Consider the following 16,920-nt stretch of genomic DNA (forward strand, 5'->3'; position numbering starts at 1 on the left):
AGGGACAAGTAGTGTTTGGGAAGCAGGGAGGCTGCAGAAGGACTTGGACAGGTTAGGAGAAGTTGTAAAGAAGTGGTAGGTAGAATACAATATGACAAAGTGTGAGGCTATGCACCAATGTAGAAAGAGCGGAGGTGGAGGCTATTTTCTAAATGATGAAAAGCTTCAGAAATCTGAAGCATAAAGGGACTTGGGAGTCCCAGTCCAGGATTCTTTTAAGGTTAACATGTAGGTTCAGTTGACAGTTAGGAAGGAAAATGCAAAGTTGAGATTCATTTCAAGAGGTCCAGAATACACTAGCAGAGATGTACTGCTGAGGCTGTGTAAGGCTCAGGTCAGAGTGTATTTTAATTGTACGAGCAAATTTGGATCCTGTATCTAAGGATAGATGTGCTGGTACTGGAGGGGTTCCAAAGAAGATTTACAAGATTGATCTGGGGATGAAGACCCTGTCATGTGAGGAGTTGTTGAGGACCCTGGGTCTGTGCTCAATAGCGTTTAGAAGGATGAGGGGTATCTCATTGAAACTTACAAAATACCAAAAGGCCTGGATAGAGTTGACATGGCTAAAATGTTTCTGCTAGTAAAAGAGACTAGGCATCTCTGTGGCCACAAAAGGTACTCAAGGATGGTGTGTTGCCTCCCTGGTGCCAGGGTCAAGGATGTCTCTGAATGGACACAGGACAGTCTTAAAAGGGAGGGCGAGCAGCCAGATGTTGTAATACACATTGGTACTAGCAACGTTGGCAGGAATAATGCCTATGCAGTTTATCCTGCAGAGGGATTTGAGGGAGTTAGGTAGTAAGTTTTTTAAAAAAGAAAAAAAAGGTCCTCTAGGATTGTATTTTTGGGGTTACTCCCTATGCCACGTGTGAGGCTAGGAATAGGAAGATGGTACAGTTAAATACGTGACTAAAAAGTTGGTCTAAGAAGGAAAGCTTCCGATGTGGATCATTGGGATGCCTTCCAGGGCAGGTGGAACCTATACAAGAAGTTGCACCTAAACTGGAGGGACCAATCTCCTGACAGGGAGATTTGCTAGTGTCCCTTGGAAGGTTTTAAATGAGTGTGGCAAGGGGAAAAGGAACCAGAGCAGTAGGTCACAAGTGAAATGACCAAGGAGAAGTTAAAAACTAAAGCCAGTAAAGCAAAGAGGAAGAGCAGACAGGGAAAGGTTACTGAACAAGATGACTGGTAGTCTGAAGTGCATTTGTGTTAACGCAAGGGATGTGACAAGTAAGGCAGATGAACTTATAGCTTAGATTAATGCATGTAAGTATGATACTGTATTGTACCTGTTACAGAGATTTGGTTGTGATAGGGACAAGACTAGCAGCTTAATGTTCCAAGATTTAAACGTTTCAGGCGACATAAAGAGAGATGTAAAAGAGGTAGGGGAGTTACGTTACTGATTAAGGAGAATATCACCAAGTACTGAGGAAGGACACGTTGGAGGCCATATGGGTAGAGCTCAGGAATAGGAAGGATACAATCACTTTGGACTTGTACTACAGATCTCCCAACTGCCAGCAGGAGGTAGAAGAACAGATTTGTGGACAGATTATGGAAAAATGTAGGGTTTAAATAAAAACACGTTGTTGTGGTGGGAGATTTGAACTTCCTGTATATTGACTGGGATTCCTTTAGTGCCAGAGGCTTGGACAGGGGCATATTTGTTGGGTGTATCAAAAAGGGTTTCTTGAAGCAATAGGTAAATAGTCCAACTAGGAAAGGGGCCATATTATTCCTGGTACTGGGGAATGAGCCCAGCCAGGTGATCAAAATTTCAGTGGGGTGAGCATTTCGGGAGCAGTGACCATAATTTTGTAAGTTTTAAGTTACTTATGGATAAGAATAGTCTTTGAGTGAAAGTACAAAATTGGGGGACGGCTAACTGTGACAACCTTAGACAAGAATTGGGGAATGTAAATTGGGGGCGGCTGTTTGAGGGTAAATCTACATCTGTCATGAGGGAATCTTGTAAAGGCCAGTTGATTAGAGTTCAGGACCAGCACGTTCCTGTGAAAGTGAGTGATAAATATGGCAAGATTTGGGAACCTTGGATGATGAGAAATTTTGAACTTAGTCACAAAATAAAAGGAGGCATAGGTTTAGGAAACTGAAGGCAAACAGAGTCATTGAGGAATATAAAGAAAACGGGAAAGAACTTAAACAAGGGGCTAAAAGGGGCCTTGAAATGTCCTTGGAAAACGGGATTAAGGAAAATTCCAATCCTATTTATACATATATACGGAATAAGAGGGAAGCTAGGGAAAGGATAAGTCTACTCCAGGACAAAGGAGGACATTTATGCATGGAGTTGGAGGATATGGATGAGGTCCTTAACGAACATTTTACATGGGTATTCACAAAGGAGAAGGACATGGTGGATGGTCTAGAGAAGCTTATGTTGATATTCTAGCGAATGTCATAATGAAAAATGAGGTGGTCTTTCACGTTTGGAAAAGCATTAAGATGGGCAAGTACCCAGGAGCTGATGGCATCTATCCCAGAATACTGAGGGAGGCAAGGAAGGAAATTGCTGGAGCCTTGTACACAATCTTTGGATCCTGTTTAGTCACAGGAGAGAAAATATGGGCTTATTAGCAGCAGGCCGCATGGCTTTGTGCATGGAAGGTTGTGTCTTATGAAGTTGATTGAGTCTTTTGAGAAAGTAACGAAGATGATTGAGGGCAGAACGGTGGATGTTGTCTACATGGACTTTAGGAAGGCCTTTTGATAAGGTTCCTTGTGGCAGGCTGATACAGAAGGTACAGTTACATGGGATCTGCAGTGAACTAATAAACAGAAATTGCTTGAAAAACCGAACAGGTCTGGCACATCTGTAAAGAGAAATCAGAATTAACATTTCGGGAAGAGTGATCCTTCTTCAGAACTTTCAGTACAGGGTCCCTAGATCCGAAACTTGAACTCTGATTTCCCTCCGCAGATGCTGCCAGATCTGCTAGTTTTTCCATTAATTTCTGTTTTTGTTTCTGATTTCCAGCATCCATAATTCTTTCGTTTCTTTTTATTTAAAATGGATAGAACTGGCTTAGTTGTACAAGATATATCGTAGTGGTGGAAGGGTGTTTTTCTGAGTAGTGCTGAAACCCCTGTTATTTGTAATGTATATAAATAATTTGGAAGAGAATGTGGGTGGTCTGATTAGTACGTTTGCAGATGACACGAAGATTGGAAAAGCTATTGGATTGTGAGGAGAATTACTCCAGGGTATAGCAGGATAGAGATAGGCTAATGACTTGGATGGAGAAATGGCAGATAGAATTACGGTGGCTCAGTGGTTAGCACTGCTGCCTCAGCGCCAGGGACCCAGATTCAATTCCACCCTGGGGCGGCTGTCTGTGTGGAGTTTGCACATTCTCCCTGTGTCTGCGTGGGTTTTCTCCGGGTGCTCCGGTTTCCTCCCACAATCCAAAGATGTGCAGGCTAGGTGGATTGGCCATGCTAAATTGCCCATAGTCTTCAGGGATGTGTAGATTAGGGGGATGGGTCTGGGTGGGATGCTCTGAGTGTCGGTGTGGACTTATTGGGCCAAAGGTCCTGTTTCCACACTGTAGGGATTCTATGTTAGAATTTCATCCAGCCAAATACAAAGTGATGCATCTTGGAAGATCTAATGCAGGAGAGGAAGTATATAGTAAATGGCAGAACCTTTTGAAGCGTTTATATACAAAGGGATTTAAGCATACAGATTCAGTGTCCCCTGAAGATGCCATGGCTTAAGGTGGCTAGGAAGGCATGCTTGCTCTCATCGGTCAGGGCATAGAGGTGTGAAAATTGACAAGTTATGTATATTGCATACAGTTCTGGTTGCCACACGTCAGAATGAAGTGGAAAGGGTACAAGAAAGGTTGGTCAGTGAGGTGGGAGGAGCGGATAGGTGGGAGAGAAGACGGACAGGTTAAGGAGGCAGGGATGAGAGGGAGAGTTGGTCTTGGAATGAGGCGATAAGTGAGTGCAGGTAGGGAGAACCCAATGGTCTCAATGTGGACTTGACTAGCTTCAAAATCTCCCCACCCCCGGCTTCATCCCAAGACAAACCCTCCCTCTCATCCCCGCCTCCTTGACCTGTCTGTCTTCTCTCCCACCTATCCGCTCCTCCCACCTCACTGACCAATCCCCCCCCCCCTACCCACCTGCACTCACCTAACATCATCCCACCTACGTTCCCCAGCCCAACTCCCCCCTCTCTATTTATTTTAGAGCCCCCTTCCCTCCCCCATTTCTGAAGAAGGGTCCCAACCCAAAACGTCAGCTTTCCTGTTCCTCTGATGCTGCCTGGCTTGCTGTGTGTTCCTGCAGCTCCACACTGGCTGTTCTTACTATCTCACAGGAAAGGTTTACCAGGTTGTTGCCTGGTTTGGAGGGTATAATCTACGAGGAGAGACTGGAAAAACTCGGTTCGTTTTCACTTGAATGTCAGAGGCTGAGGAACAACCTAGTATAGGTTTACAAAATTCTGGGAGGTGTGGATAGTTGGAGTTCAGAGTAGAAATGTTCCTTCTCTCTCTCACCATTCCCCCATCAAAAACAAATCTGCGTACATGCAATGTAAAGTGTCACAAGGCACACAGCGCACAGGTGTCGATGTCAGTATTCACAGCCAAACTGAAATGGAGGAATCGCAGGGACTCATTGGACAGCTGAATAGGCTGGGCACCCAAGCAAGCCCTGATGCCACTTAAGTATTGAATTTTATGAAAAATCCCAAGCTAGAAAATATTAGAGGAAAGGGAGCTAAATATTACCCTTGAGTTTGGGAAGCTAAATAGATCAGAATAGTTGTTAAGAAGTGCCTTTGCAACGGAGTCTCTGGTTTTTGGTTAGATATGGCATTTTTCTTAGTGAAAATATTGGAAGGACCTCTGGAAAGGGATCTCGTAGCAATATCTATTGAGCGCGACATTGACTATAAATCACTGTAGGGTACTATACACTAAACAAAGTGTGAATGATGGAAGACTGATGATCGATCAAACCAATGATGGAGAATGGAGAGCTCTGATTGCTCTTTTCTTTATTAAACAATTTAAAATAAATTGCTGGATATAATGGAAATAAAACTTGAATGCGTGAAGAAAAGAATAATCACTGTCATTTGAATTTTTTATTCCTATTATTATAGGTTGATTTTTCTAAAAAGAAAAAGGAGAATGCCCTCGATCCTAATGGAATGAGAGAATATATGATGAATATGTTAATTGAGAGTTAAATGAGTTTAAGTTGGTTGTCTAAACATAGGAAGCTAGTAATCAATGTGGTGAGAGTTTTAAGGTGTGGCTAACTGAAATAAAGCTGTATCGTAAAATGTGGAACACTTTTTTGTTTAAATACAGTAATCATTTGGAGCATTTCATAGATATATTCTGTCCCTTAGTCATCTTTAAAGTAACTTCTATCCCACCAAGATCAGACTGTCTGGCCTGTAATTTTTTTTGCTGTATGCCTTCCCCTCTTTTTTTTTTTACCAATGGGATAATGTTAGCAGTTCTCCAGTCTTGGCACCTTGTCCGTGGCCAGAGAGAACTTGAAAATTGCTGCTAGGACCTCTGATATCATCTTCCTCATCTCCCTCAACTGCCTGGTATAATCTCATATATATGGGCCTGTGGATGTATCCATTTTAAAGCTGTTAAACCCAAAATACTTCTTCTCTGTCGTTAATTTCTTCTAAAATTTCAGTCTTCCACAGTGATGTCTATATCTACATAATCCTTTTTCATCGTGAAGAACAATCAAAGTATTTATTGAAGATTGTGCCATGTATTCTGGGTTCATACACATTATCTCTATGGTCCCTGAAAGGTCCTATTTTTTCCTGAGTTAATCTCTTCCTTATTCTGTATTTAAACAGATCATGTCTGTTGCTTTTCTGCAGTGTCATCTTCAATTCCCTCTGAAATTACCCACAAGGACCCCTTCCAAATATGTCTCAAAGCTCTCTGTGTCATTCCTGTTCTGGTTCGTTCCTTTCATGGGTCTTTGTTTTCTGAAATCTAAAGTTGGAACTAGGTTATTGTGTTTTGACTTGTCTACACTTCACGACCATGGCAACTTCACACAGTGCAGCTTAGTCTTTACTTTGAGTGGAGAAAATGCTCAATGAGAAAAAGGAGGTGAGCATGAGTTGTGTTTCTGGTTGTATTTCAGGGTTACTGGAGGAGCGAGCATTACTGATGGGTCGGATGGGTCTACATGAACAAGCCCTTTTTATTTATGTTCACATACTGAAGAATATTAAAATGGCAGAAGAGTAAGTATTATCACATTCCATTTTAGGAGCTCTGCCACATACAACTAAATTTACTGGGTTTTATATCTTCATTTCAAACTTGTTTGGACTATTTTTTAAGATGGAAATGTTGAACTTGCAATGCGTTTGCTTCAGTTCAGCGCTGCACAGTGAATACGGTTCGTTGTTCGTTGTTCCTTTGCTGCAGATAATTTTCCACCAGGTGAGATCAAGATGGGTTTGATGCACATCCTACATATTTGATTTTTATCAGTATGTATTTGTACCTAAGTCTGCAACTTAATTTGTCTCCTAACATTCAAAGGAAGTTCGGGGAAGGGAGTTTTCACTTAGTCGTAAGTTGTACAGCATGGAAACAGATCCTCTGGTCCAACTTGTCCAAGCTACCTAGATATCCTAAATAAATCTAGTCCCATTTGGCCCCTATCCCTCTAAACCTTTACTATTCATATACCCATCCAATGCCTTTTAAATGTTGTAATTGTATCAACCTGCATCACTTTCTCAGACATGCACCACTCTGTGTGAAAACGTTGCCCCCTAGGTCCCTTTTAAATCTTTCCCCTCTCGCCTTAAACCTATGCCCTCTAATTCTGGACCCCCTCGTTCCATGGAAAAGACCTTGGCTGTTCACCTTATCCATGCCCCTCATGATTTTGTAAACCTCTGTAAGGTCACCCCTCAGCCTCCGACACTGCAAGGAAAATAGCCCCAGCCTATTCAGCCTCCCTGTATAGGTCAAGCCCTCCAACCCTGGTAATATCCTTGTCAATCTTTTCTGAACCCTTTCAAGTTTCACAACATCCTTCCTATAGCAGGGAGTCCAGAATTGAACGTGTTATTGCAAAAATGTCTAACCAATGTCCTGTACAGCTGCAACATGACCTCCCAACTCCTACACCCAATGCACTGACTGATAAAGGCAAGCATACCAACCACCGCCTTCACTATCTTGTCGACTTGCGATTCTGTTTTTAAGGAACCAACAACCTGCACTCTAAGGTCTCTTTGTTCAGCAACACTTCCCCAGAACTTTACCATTAAGTGTGTAGGTCCTGCCCTGATTTGCCTTTTCAAAATGAAGCACCTCACATTTATCTAAATTAAACTCCATCTACCACTCCTCAGCCTATTGGCCCATCTGATCAAGGTCCCATTGTACTCTGAGGTAACCTACTTGGCCGTCCACTACACCTCCAATTTTGGTGTCAATTACTAACTATACCTCCTATGTTCACATCCAAATCATTTATATATATATTATGAAAAGCAGTGGACCCAGCACTGATCCTTGTGACCAGCAGTGTACCACTGAGCTCCAGTCTGATCAGCACGCTACACCACCACCCTCTGTCTTCTACCTTTGAATCAGTTCTATATCCAAATGGCTAGTTTTCCCTGTATTACATGTGATCTAACCTTGCTAACCAGTCCACCATGCGGCACCTTGTCAAATGCCTTACTGAGTGCATATAGATCACGTCCACTGCTCTGCCTTCATCAATCTTCTTTGTTACTTCTTCAAAAATAGTCACATTAGTGAGACATGATTTCCCACACACAAAGCCTTGTTGACTATCCCTAATCAGTCCTTGCCTTTCCAAATACAAGTCCCTCAGAATCCCTTCCAACAATGTGCGCATCATCAACGTCGGGCACCATCAACGTCAGACTTACAAGTCTGCACTTCCCTGACTTTTCCTTACCACCTTTCTTAAATAGTGGCACCATATTAACCAACCTCCAGTCTTCCGGCACCTCACTTGTGGTTATTGATGATACAAATATCTTAGCAAGGGACCCAACAATCACTTCCCTAGCTTCCCACAGAGTTCTAGGGTACACCTGATCAGGTCCCAGGGATTTATCCACCTTCTTGGTATTTTAAGACGTGCAGCACCACCATCTCTGTAGTATGGACATTTTTCAAGTTGTCGCTATTTATTTCCCCATGTTTTCACGCTTCCATATCCTTCTCCACAGTAAACACTGATGCAAAGTACTCATTTAGTATCTCTTCCATCTCCTGCAGTTCCACACTTAGGTGGCCTTGCTGATCTTTAAGAGGCCCTGTTCTGTCCCAAGTTACTCTTTGTCCTTAAAGTATTTGTTGATTCCCTTTGGATTGACCTTAACCCTGCCAAAGCTATCTCTTGTCCCCTTTCTGCCCTCCTGATATCCTTCTTAAGTATACTTCTACTGCCTTTATACTGTTCTCGGGATTCACCTGATCCCTGCTGTCTGTACTTATCATATGCTTCTCTCTTTTTCTTGACCAAAACCTCAATTTCTCTAGTCATCCAGCATTCCCTACATATGCCTTGCCCTTCACCCTAACAGGAACGTACTGTCTCTGGATTGTCGTTACCTCCTCTTTAAAGGCTACCCATTTTCCACCCATCCCTTTACCTGTAAATATCCGCCCCAATCAACTTCTGGTTGATTTTAGCTTTCTTTTTAGCTAATACCATCAAATTTGGCCTTCATCCATTTTAGATGTTTAACGTTTTTAGATCCAGTCTATCCTTTTCCATCACTATTTTAAAGCCAATAGAATTATGGTCACTGATATCTCAGTCACCTGCCCTGCTTTGTTTCCCAAGAATAGGTCAGATTTTGCTCCTTCCATAGTAGGTACGTCCATATTCTGAATCAGAAAATTTTCTTGTACAACCTTAACAAATTCCTTTCCTTCCAAGCTCTTAACATTATGGCAGTCCTAGCCTATGTTTGGAAAGTTAAAGTCCCTTACCATAACCACTGTATTATTCTTACAGATCTCCTCACAAATTTGCTTCTCAATTTCCCGCTGAATATTGAGGGGTCTATAGTACAATCCCAATAAGGTGATCATCCCTTTCTTATTAAATAAAAACCAAAAGAACTGTGGATGCTGTAAATCAGGAACAAAAACAAAGTTGCTGGAAAAGCTCAGCAGGTCTGGCAGCATCTGTAAAGAAAAAAATCAGAGTTAACATTTCAGGTCCAGTGACCCTTTTGAGGAAATGTTAACTCTGATTTTTTTCTTCACAGATGCTGCCAGACCTGCTGAGTTTTTATCTGTTTCTTACTTCTCAGTTCCACCCAAATGACTTCCCTGGACATATTCCCAAGAATATCCTCCCTAAGTACAGCTGTAATGTTATCCCTAATCAAAAACACCCTCTTGTTTACCCCCTCTTTCTATCCTTCCTTTAGCATCTGTGCCCTGGTACATTAAGCTGCCAGTCCTGTCCATCCCCAAGCTACATCTCTGTAATAGCTATGATATCCCAGTCCCGTGTTCGCAACCATGTGCTGAGCTCATCTGCCTTACCTGTTAGGCTCTTGTATTGAAATAAGTGCAGTTTAATTTATCAGTCCTACCTGCTTCGCTCCTGCCTGCCCTGACTTTTTAACTTGCTCCTTCTCCCAACTGCACCAGCCTCAGACTGATCTTTCTCAGTATATCCCGAGGGGGAGGTTGGGGGGAGAGGGGTGTGCATGTGTGACAGTATGTACACGTCCGTCCCCTCCCAACCTTTAAATCCTCCTTATCTGGCACTTGGGTCCAGCAGATTCCGGGTATATCAGCCACATTATTGCAAAAGATCAGAGAATTTTTCACATAGCTAGTCATGTTTCCTTCAGTCTTATTACACTGGTTCAAGATTAATTTCATGTATAATCTCCCAGTCATAAAACTGATAAAAGCAAGATTGTGAGATTGCATTAATTTGCAAATGCTTTACAAATTGTGCTCATTTTCTTAGGTATGAAGCATTGGGGACACATTTTAAAGGCACTTTCAACTCCTATCTAAGAAACAGATTACTATTTTTAAAAATGGCGGTTCATGAACTTAAAAGGCTAATTGGTGACACGTGCGAAATTGGCTTAGTGACAGAGACAAAAGGGTAGCCATTGATAGGTATTCTTAAGAATTGATGTGATTTGCCACGCTGTTCTCCTCTGGTAAATTGTTGATCCATTACACTCTTTAATTTTTAGCATCCTAACCTTGGATATAGAAGCAGTACTCTAAAATTTGCAGATGATGCTAAACTTACCGAGGTTATAAATGGGTATTAGATGGAAAATTCTTTTATCTCATTAAATTTCCTGTGATTATTAAACTGACCGCTATAAATATTCATGGGCCCAGATCTTCCCATTAGTGGCAAAGCTGTAGCTTAGGCTGCAGATAGCACTTCAATTTAACTTATTTTCACTTCATATTGGCTGCAGCAGGAACTTCCTATTTTGGCCACAGTCTGGATTTGTTGAAGGGAGTAGGGAGGCCTAGTGGCAAGCATAAAAGCAGCACCACACTCACTTTGTCGTCCGGAACAGAAACAAAGTTGCTGGAAAAGCTCAGCAGGTCTGGCAGTATCTGTGAAGAAAAAAATCAGGAATGCTGTTTGAACTCTGCCTTCAGTTTAATGTTCCCACGCGATTTAAAAACCAGTTTTAGTTCATTCTGGATTTTGACTCTCGATCACTATCCAACCAGTCTCACTCCTATTCATTACCTGATTCCTCAGTGTGCCTCACCAACCCTCTATCATCACAAAGCCCCAAAGGCACCTCTACCCTGGTCTGACATCAATGGAACAAAAGAGTCAGAGATGCCAGGGGAAGTAGGGGAGTAGAATGACTGGGTTAACTGGAGATGAATGAAGTTGGTGATTGGAGTCTGGGTACTTGGGGGCAAGGTTGATGGGAGCAGGGAGGTGTTTAGCAGCACCAGGGTGGCAAGAATATGAAGACACTCTTGATTTTATAGGTAGTTTGAATGCACCAAGTCATTCAAGGTAAAACAGTTAGCTAACTCCTGAGCCAAACAGCCAAAGTTTATATGCTGACAGTTCCTAATAGGACCATCAGCAGGAGTTCCCATGGAACCATTTTTTGGCAAATCAGGGCTCCAAACTAAGTACTTTCCCTGGAACTTCTGATTTTGCTTTAACTCTTAAGTATAAGGGACTGTAAAAGACCACTTTTGTTTTGGACTGGACTAAAAAAAAATAGCAACAGGTACTTGTTTAAGCCAAGGAAAACTGTGGAAGATGTTGCAGTTTTAAAAATGAGTTACTGTAACTCATTGTGAGTTGTAGCTATATGTTGCCTGTTCTGCAGTGGGGAAGAATGCTCAACAGAATGACTTTGTGTGGATGCATGTATGTGCTCCTGTGTATATGTGTCCCCCCACTGGCCCAATGACAGTCCATTGCATCTGTAGCAGTGGTGTGGGCCCAAGGGCTCAGCATATTAACAGTCACATGGTGGTTCCTCAGCAAGTGTTTAGATAGCAGAGGAAAACATCCAGCGTGTGAAAGAGAAAGCACCTAAATCTTTCTTGCTCTCTCGTGCTCTCCTCTCTCCCTCTCCCCTGTGCGGGGATATAACAGAAAGCTGCTTTCATTCACCATTTTCTGCGGAACTGCACTCTGCATCTGTCTTTATTGAAAGCAAAATGGGGATGATCCATCTTCAGAGGCATTGAAAGGGTGCTTTTTTAACCTGTGAATGACAGACTGAAAATTAGTGTATCCAATTTTTGTTAACAAAGCATTGGAAGGAGGCAGGAGAAAACTAACAGAAAACAGCTCATCGACGACTGTAATCCAGACTGGTACCAGAACTGTGGTGCTTTGTCTTTCCAACCCACAATACTTGTCTTGGGCTATCTCTTTATTAGTTCGATTGTATTTGTGTGGGAATATTTAAAAAAAAGGGGTAGAGATTAGGTTGGAGTTATAAACTAACAGTTCACATTTCTTTCTTGCTTTTTGATTTTAGTGAAAAGCTTGATTACAATAACTAGTTTATTACCTGTCAATGAAAAACCTGGCATGTGAATTCTTTTAACCTCAACTAGACCATTTTGTAAGATTGAACAATTCAATAGTTAAATATAAGTTTTCACATTTGTGACAACTTGTGGAACAGTGGGGCTTGGTTTCCAGTGCACAACCTCAGTGAGTTGTGACAATACCAACAAGGCACATATTAGAAAATCACCTATTGAATTGATTTCTCACTAATCTTACCAAGTTGTATGTAGCTTTTTCTATTTCTGAAAACTTGCTTTTTGAGCAGAGTTCACTTGTTTTTACCCTTATTAATATAGTTCAAATAGATGTGATTTACATAGGTTGATTTTAATAAGTACTTCTTCTTTCCCATTTCAGGTACTGTCACAAACATTATGACTTGAACAAGGAAGCTGACAAAGATGTGAGTGTACATAGCGCTAATCCATCCTGTGCAGTTTATTTAGGACATGAATAATAGAATTGCTGTTTTAAACTGTAGGGGTCAGTCTTGTAGCACTTGCCCAAGGGAGTGAGGTAGCTAAAATAAGATCTATCCATCGATAGAAACAGCTTAACTATCGTCTGCTGTACTCTTGAGTTAAGTGGAGGCAAAGAAAGGGGAGCTCCTCTGAGGATTCGGGCAAGTTGTTCAATAGTGATCAGGGCAGTCATATTCAGCACTTGGTGAGTATATGGTGCTGATGCATTTGTTGATGGAGAACTGCAAGGTTTCATGTAGTTACTTTACTTACTAACTTGCCTCATATAGCTAGTCACGTCAGTCAGAAATGTATTAAAATTGTCAATTAAATGTTGTCATAAGATTTGTTTTTATATTCTAGATCATAATCATAGCACTTTGAAAGGTGAATGATTACACAAACAATTCAATTATTTCCTTAGGTATATCTTTCTCTACTACGTATGTACCTGTCGCCACCTGACATTCATTGGGTGGGACCAATCCGGATGGAAATAGCAGAGCCACAGGCAAATCTTCAGGCTGCACTACAAGTACTAGAACTGCACCACAGCAAACTTGACACCACAAAGGTACTGTCAGGGCTGTATCTGGACAGGCAGATGTAAAATTCAGTGCCCGTTTTTATTTTAGTGCTTGTCAACAAGGCCAAACTGCACAAAGAATTATTGCAGTGAAGTGCTAGGGATCCTTGGCCAACATTGAATTTGAAATATGAGGCAAGTGACCTTTTTTGTGTGTTCTACTCAGCAATAAGAAAGCAAATTTTATGATCTCTGATATTAAAGCCTCTGTATGTATGTTAGCTTGGTTGGCTAGATGGCTACCACCAGTCATAACACCAGTCATACAGATTCAACTCCTATTTGATTCCCTCCTTCATGCAGTTTATTATTATGCGTTGTGGTTGGTTGGCTCGACAAGCTGGTTCGTTGTTGTTCCGTAGACGTTTCATTACCCTGCTGGGTAACATCATCAGTGCAGCCTCCGGTGAAACGCCATTGTGTTTTCCCACCTGGTTTTTAAACTCTGGAGTCCGTTGAGCTGGATTACCTCACTTCTGGTTTTCCTTCGCAATGGAGCGTATGTGGGGTCGAGTTCTGTGTGTTTGTTGATGGCTTTCTTCGTGGAGTACCAGACTTCTTGGAATTCCTGTGCCTGTCTCTGCTTTGCTTGTCCCAGGGTCTTGGTGTTGTCCAATCGAATTGGTGGTTCTCCTTACCCATGTGGATAAAGATGAGTGCGTATTGGTCGTGTCTTTTTGTAGCCAGTTGGTGTTCGTGTACCCTTCGTGTACACAATGGCGCTTCATTGGAGGCTGCACTGATGATGTTACCCAGCAAGGTAATGAAACGTCTGCGAAACAACAGCAAGCAAGCCAGCCAACCAACCACAACATCCACAACCCGAACTACAAATCCACTCCAAAATCTTATTATTGCATGGTTTCCTAGTTAAAGGAGCTAGCTGTTCAATGTGTCTTTGGTAAGTGGTTATAGTCTTTTCTATTCTTAAATTTTAGCACAGTATACAAATTGGTTGTAAAGTTAATTAAGTATTTAAAAGGCAACGTAAATAAGTGAATAATATAACTAAAATTCATTTCGGATAACAGGACAGGTGATATGTCGAGGCTGTGGCATGTGGGAGCTCCTCTATCAATCTGATCTTCAGCAATAAGTGTTTGAATTTCAAACAACTTTGAATCAAAGTTAGTGAGCTGAAGGCTGAACTACAGACATTGTGAGACATGGCTGTAGAATGACAAGGACTGGGTCCTGAATTTTGAGCAGTATATGATATGAAAGAAAAGTATAAAGTCAAGTAAAGCTGGAAGGGTAGAACTGTTAATCAAGGATGGCATTTGTGCAATATTTAGAGATTGCCTTGGTTCAGGAGATCAGGATTCAGAATCAGTTTGGGTGGAGATGAGGCATATTAGAGGAAAGAAATAATTAGTGGAAATGATCTGTGTCCCCACCCCCCCACAATGTGAAATAAGTATGCATAAGGAAATATTCGCTACTTGTGATAAAGAAATGGCAATAGTCATGGCTGACTTTAATCTACAGATAGACTGAAAACTGGCAGTAGTACTCTGGATGAGACCAAAGAACGGTTTTGAAATTCTTTCTTCGAGTTTTTAAACCGACCAGAAAGCAGGTTATGTTTGACTTCAGTAATGTGTAATGTGACAGGATTAATTAATAATCAGAGTTAAGGCAACCCTAGAGGAAACTCAAAGAAACTAAATGGCAATAGAGGCTCAGTGGTACACATTTAAGGGGACATTTCAGAATACTCACCATAAGTAAATTCCTACTATAAAGATAAATCTTCAAGGGAGGACACGCTATCAAACTTCAGCAAAAAGCATTCAACTGCACAAAGTTGAGTGTTAGGTCGGATGACATGTTGGAATATATAGAATGGCAGAGAATAACTAAAAAGTCATCAGGGGAAGAAATTAGAGTATGAGAGGAAGCTAGCTAAGGTTGTAAAACAGATAACAAGTTTCTACAGGTATATTTAAAAAAGTAAAAGAGCAAGTATATAGTAGATAACAAAGAAATGGCAGACAAAATGACCAAATATTTTGCTTCTGTCATCACAGTAGAGCTTAAATAAAGTATTCCAGTAATAGCTGAAAATCATGAGGCGTTAAGGATAAAGGAACTTAGTCAAGCAACTTATTACAATTGTACTACATTATCTAGATATTAAAATTGACTATTCGACAACACATCTTTCCGCAGTTCCTTGTTTAAGTGTATTTATGTTCACAAGAAGGAGCCTGTGCGAGCATGGTGCTAGCATAAGAATGTATCAAATACAGTTGTGCAGTTCTGAGAATTTTTACAGATTCAGCATGTGGAGAAGGATTTGAAATTACTTGGTGCCTGGTGTTCAGCTAGATCTGTGACAGAACTATCGTGGGCAACTAGAGTGCTGATTTTGGAAGGTAGAACTGTTTCTCTGAAAATGCTGGTCCATGTTGTAAAATTCTGAAATCATACGAAGATTTGTGTATGTATAATAGAAGGTGCCAACAATACATAATTACTATAAGATTACAAATTAGCCCTCAAAACATTGCCTGCTCAGGGAAGTTTTAACCAACTGGCCATTGTTCATGTGAGGCTGACAAGTGGGAGTTAGCAACCAGTTCATTTATTGAGTACCTCAGAGCTGATTTTTTGAGCAAACCCCTTCCATTTGAGGCTGATAGTTACAAAGCATCAAAAGTAAACATTGAAATTGTTGTAAAACATCATACTAGGTATAAATACTGAGCAGCATTTCTCTGTGTTAATATGCAGGGATGTTTTCCCTTCTTCTGTAAAATTTCTGTTAAAAATGATTCTGCAGACTTTGAACCTGCTACCTGCCAACACGCAAATCCGGGAGATCCGAGTATTTCTGGAGAATGTTCTTGAAGGAAATGCTCAGAAACGACGCTGCAATCAAGTTATGAAAGGTCTCCTACATGCAGAGTTCCTTCGTGTAAGTCCACTTATTTGCACTAGGACCCAGAGATTAAAATTATTGGTTTCAGATAAGCCTTGGTAATCCAAGCATAGGATCTCCACAAACAAAAGTATTTTCCATTCCTCTTACATGCAGAATTGCAATGACAAGAAAGCAAATTCCATCACTGTTGGTTGCATCAATTTACAACGGGCTTAGCTAAATTTTATACTTCTGCCCTTTAAAGAGCCCTGATGAATGAAATCACTTCCCATTCAGTCCTACTCCAATAGACACTGAGTATTTTTACTAAATGGCTAGGAGCAACTTATACTCACCTCTTAACCCATTACAAATTCTTTAACAGGAATTGATTCGTACAGTGGATTAATCACTGAGATTGTTTACCTCTGAGACTCTAATTGAAATTCAGAACTGACTTTGGGAAGACAGTAATCTCTAGATCCAAAAATTTTAAGGGAAATTATTTGGGCATTGGTCTATATGGCACACATGCCCCTAATTTAGTAACCTTATCCAGAGATGCTACGAAATGGCTTGTCTGGGAACACTGGGGGGAAGATACCTTGAAATGTTCTTTTGCGTGAGACAAATCAGGGCTGAGTATGGAAAAATAAGTAGTCATGCTTTGACCTTAAATTTCAGTCTCGACTGCCCAAGACTAAATTATGCCTTTCGACAGTAACATCTCTGATATTGATAAATGCAAAATTTCAAGAAAAGTAATTGAATGGGGTAAGAAAGCAGGTTAATGTGTGATATATAAGCCCTAGATAAAGCAAAAGATAGGAAACTGAATTTAATTATTTGACATATCAAGGTGTAGAGCTGGATGAACACAGCAGGCCAAGCAGCATCAGAGGAGCAGGAAAGCT

The 16,920-nt window shown here is 41.1% G+C and overlaps 1 protein-coding gene across 1 annotated transcript in view; it reads left to right on the forward strand.

Annotated features, from left to right (window-relative positions):
• The window catches only part of vps39 (VPS39 subunit of HOPS complex), a 93,301-nt gene that overhangs the window by 66,090 nt on the left and 10,291 nt on the right, over window positions 1-16,920 (forward strand). Inside the window, exons 20-23 of the mRNA XM_020535715.2 lie at window positions 6,175-6,277; window positions 12,451-12,496; window positions 12,979-13,128; window positions 15,926-16,060. Coding sequence (XP_020391304.1) covers window positions 6,175-6,277; window positions 12,451-12,496; window positions 12,979-13,128; window positions 15,926-16,060 — 434 coding nt within the window. The remainder of the gene's footprint in view (window positions 1-6,174; window positions 6,278-12,450; window positions 12,497-12,978; window positions 13,129-15,925; window positions 16,061-16,920) is intronic.

This window comes from Rhincodon typus, chromosome 8 (assembly GCF_021869965.1).
Source record: "Rhincodon typus isolate 14 chromosome 8, sRhiTyp1.1, whole genome shotgun sequence".
Classification (NCBI taxonomy): Eukaryota; Metazoa; Chordata; class Chondrichthyes; order Orectolobiformes; family Rhincodontidae; genus Rhincodon; species Rhincodon typus.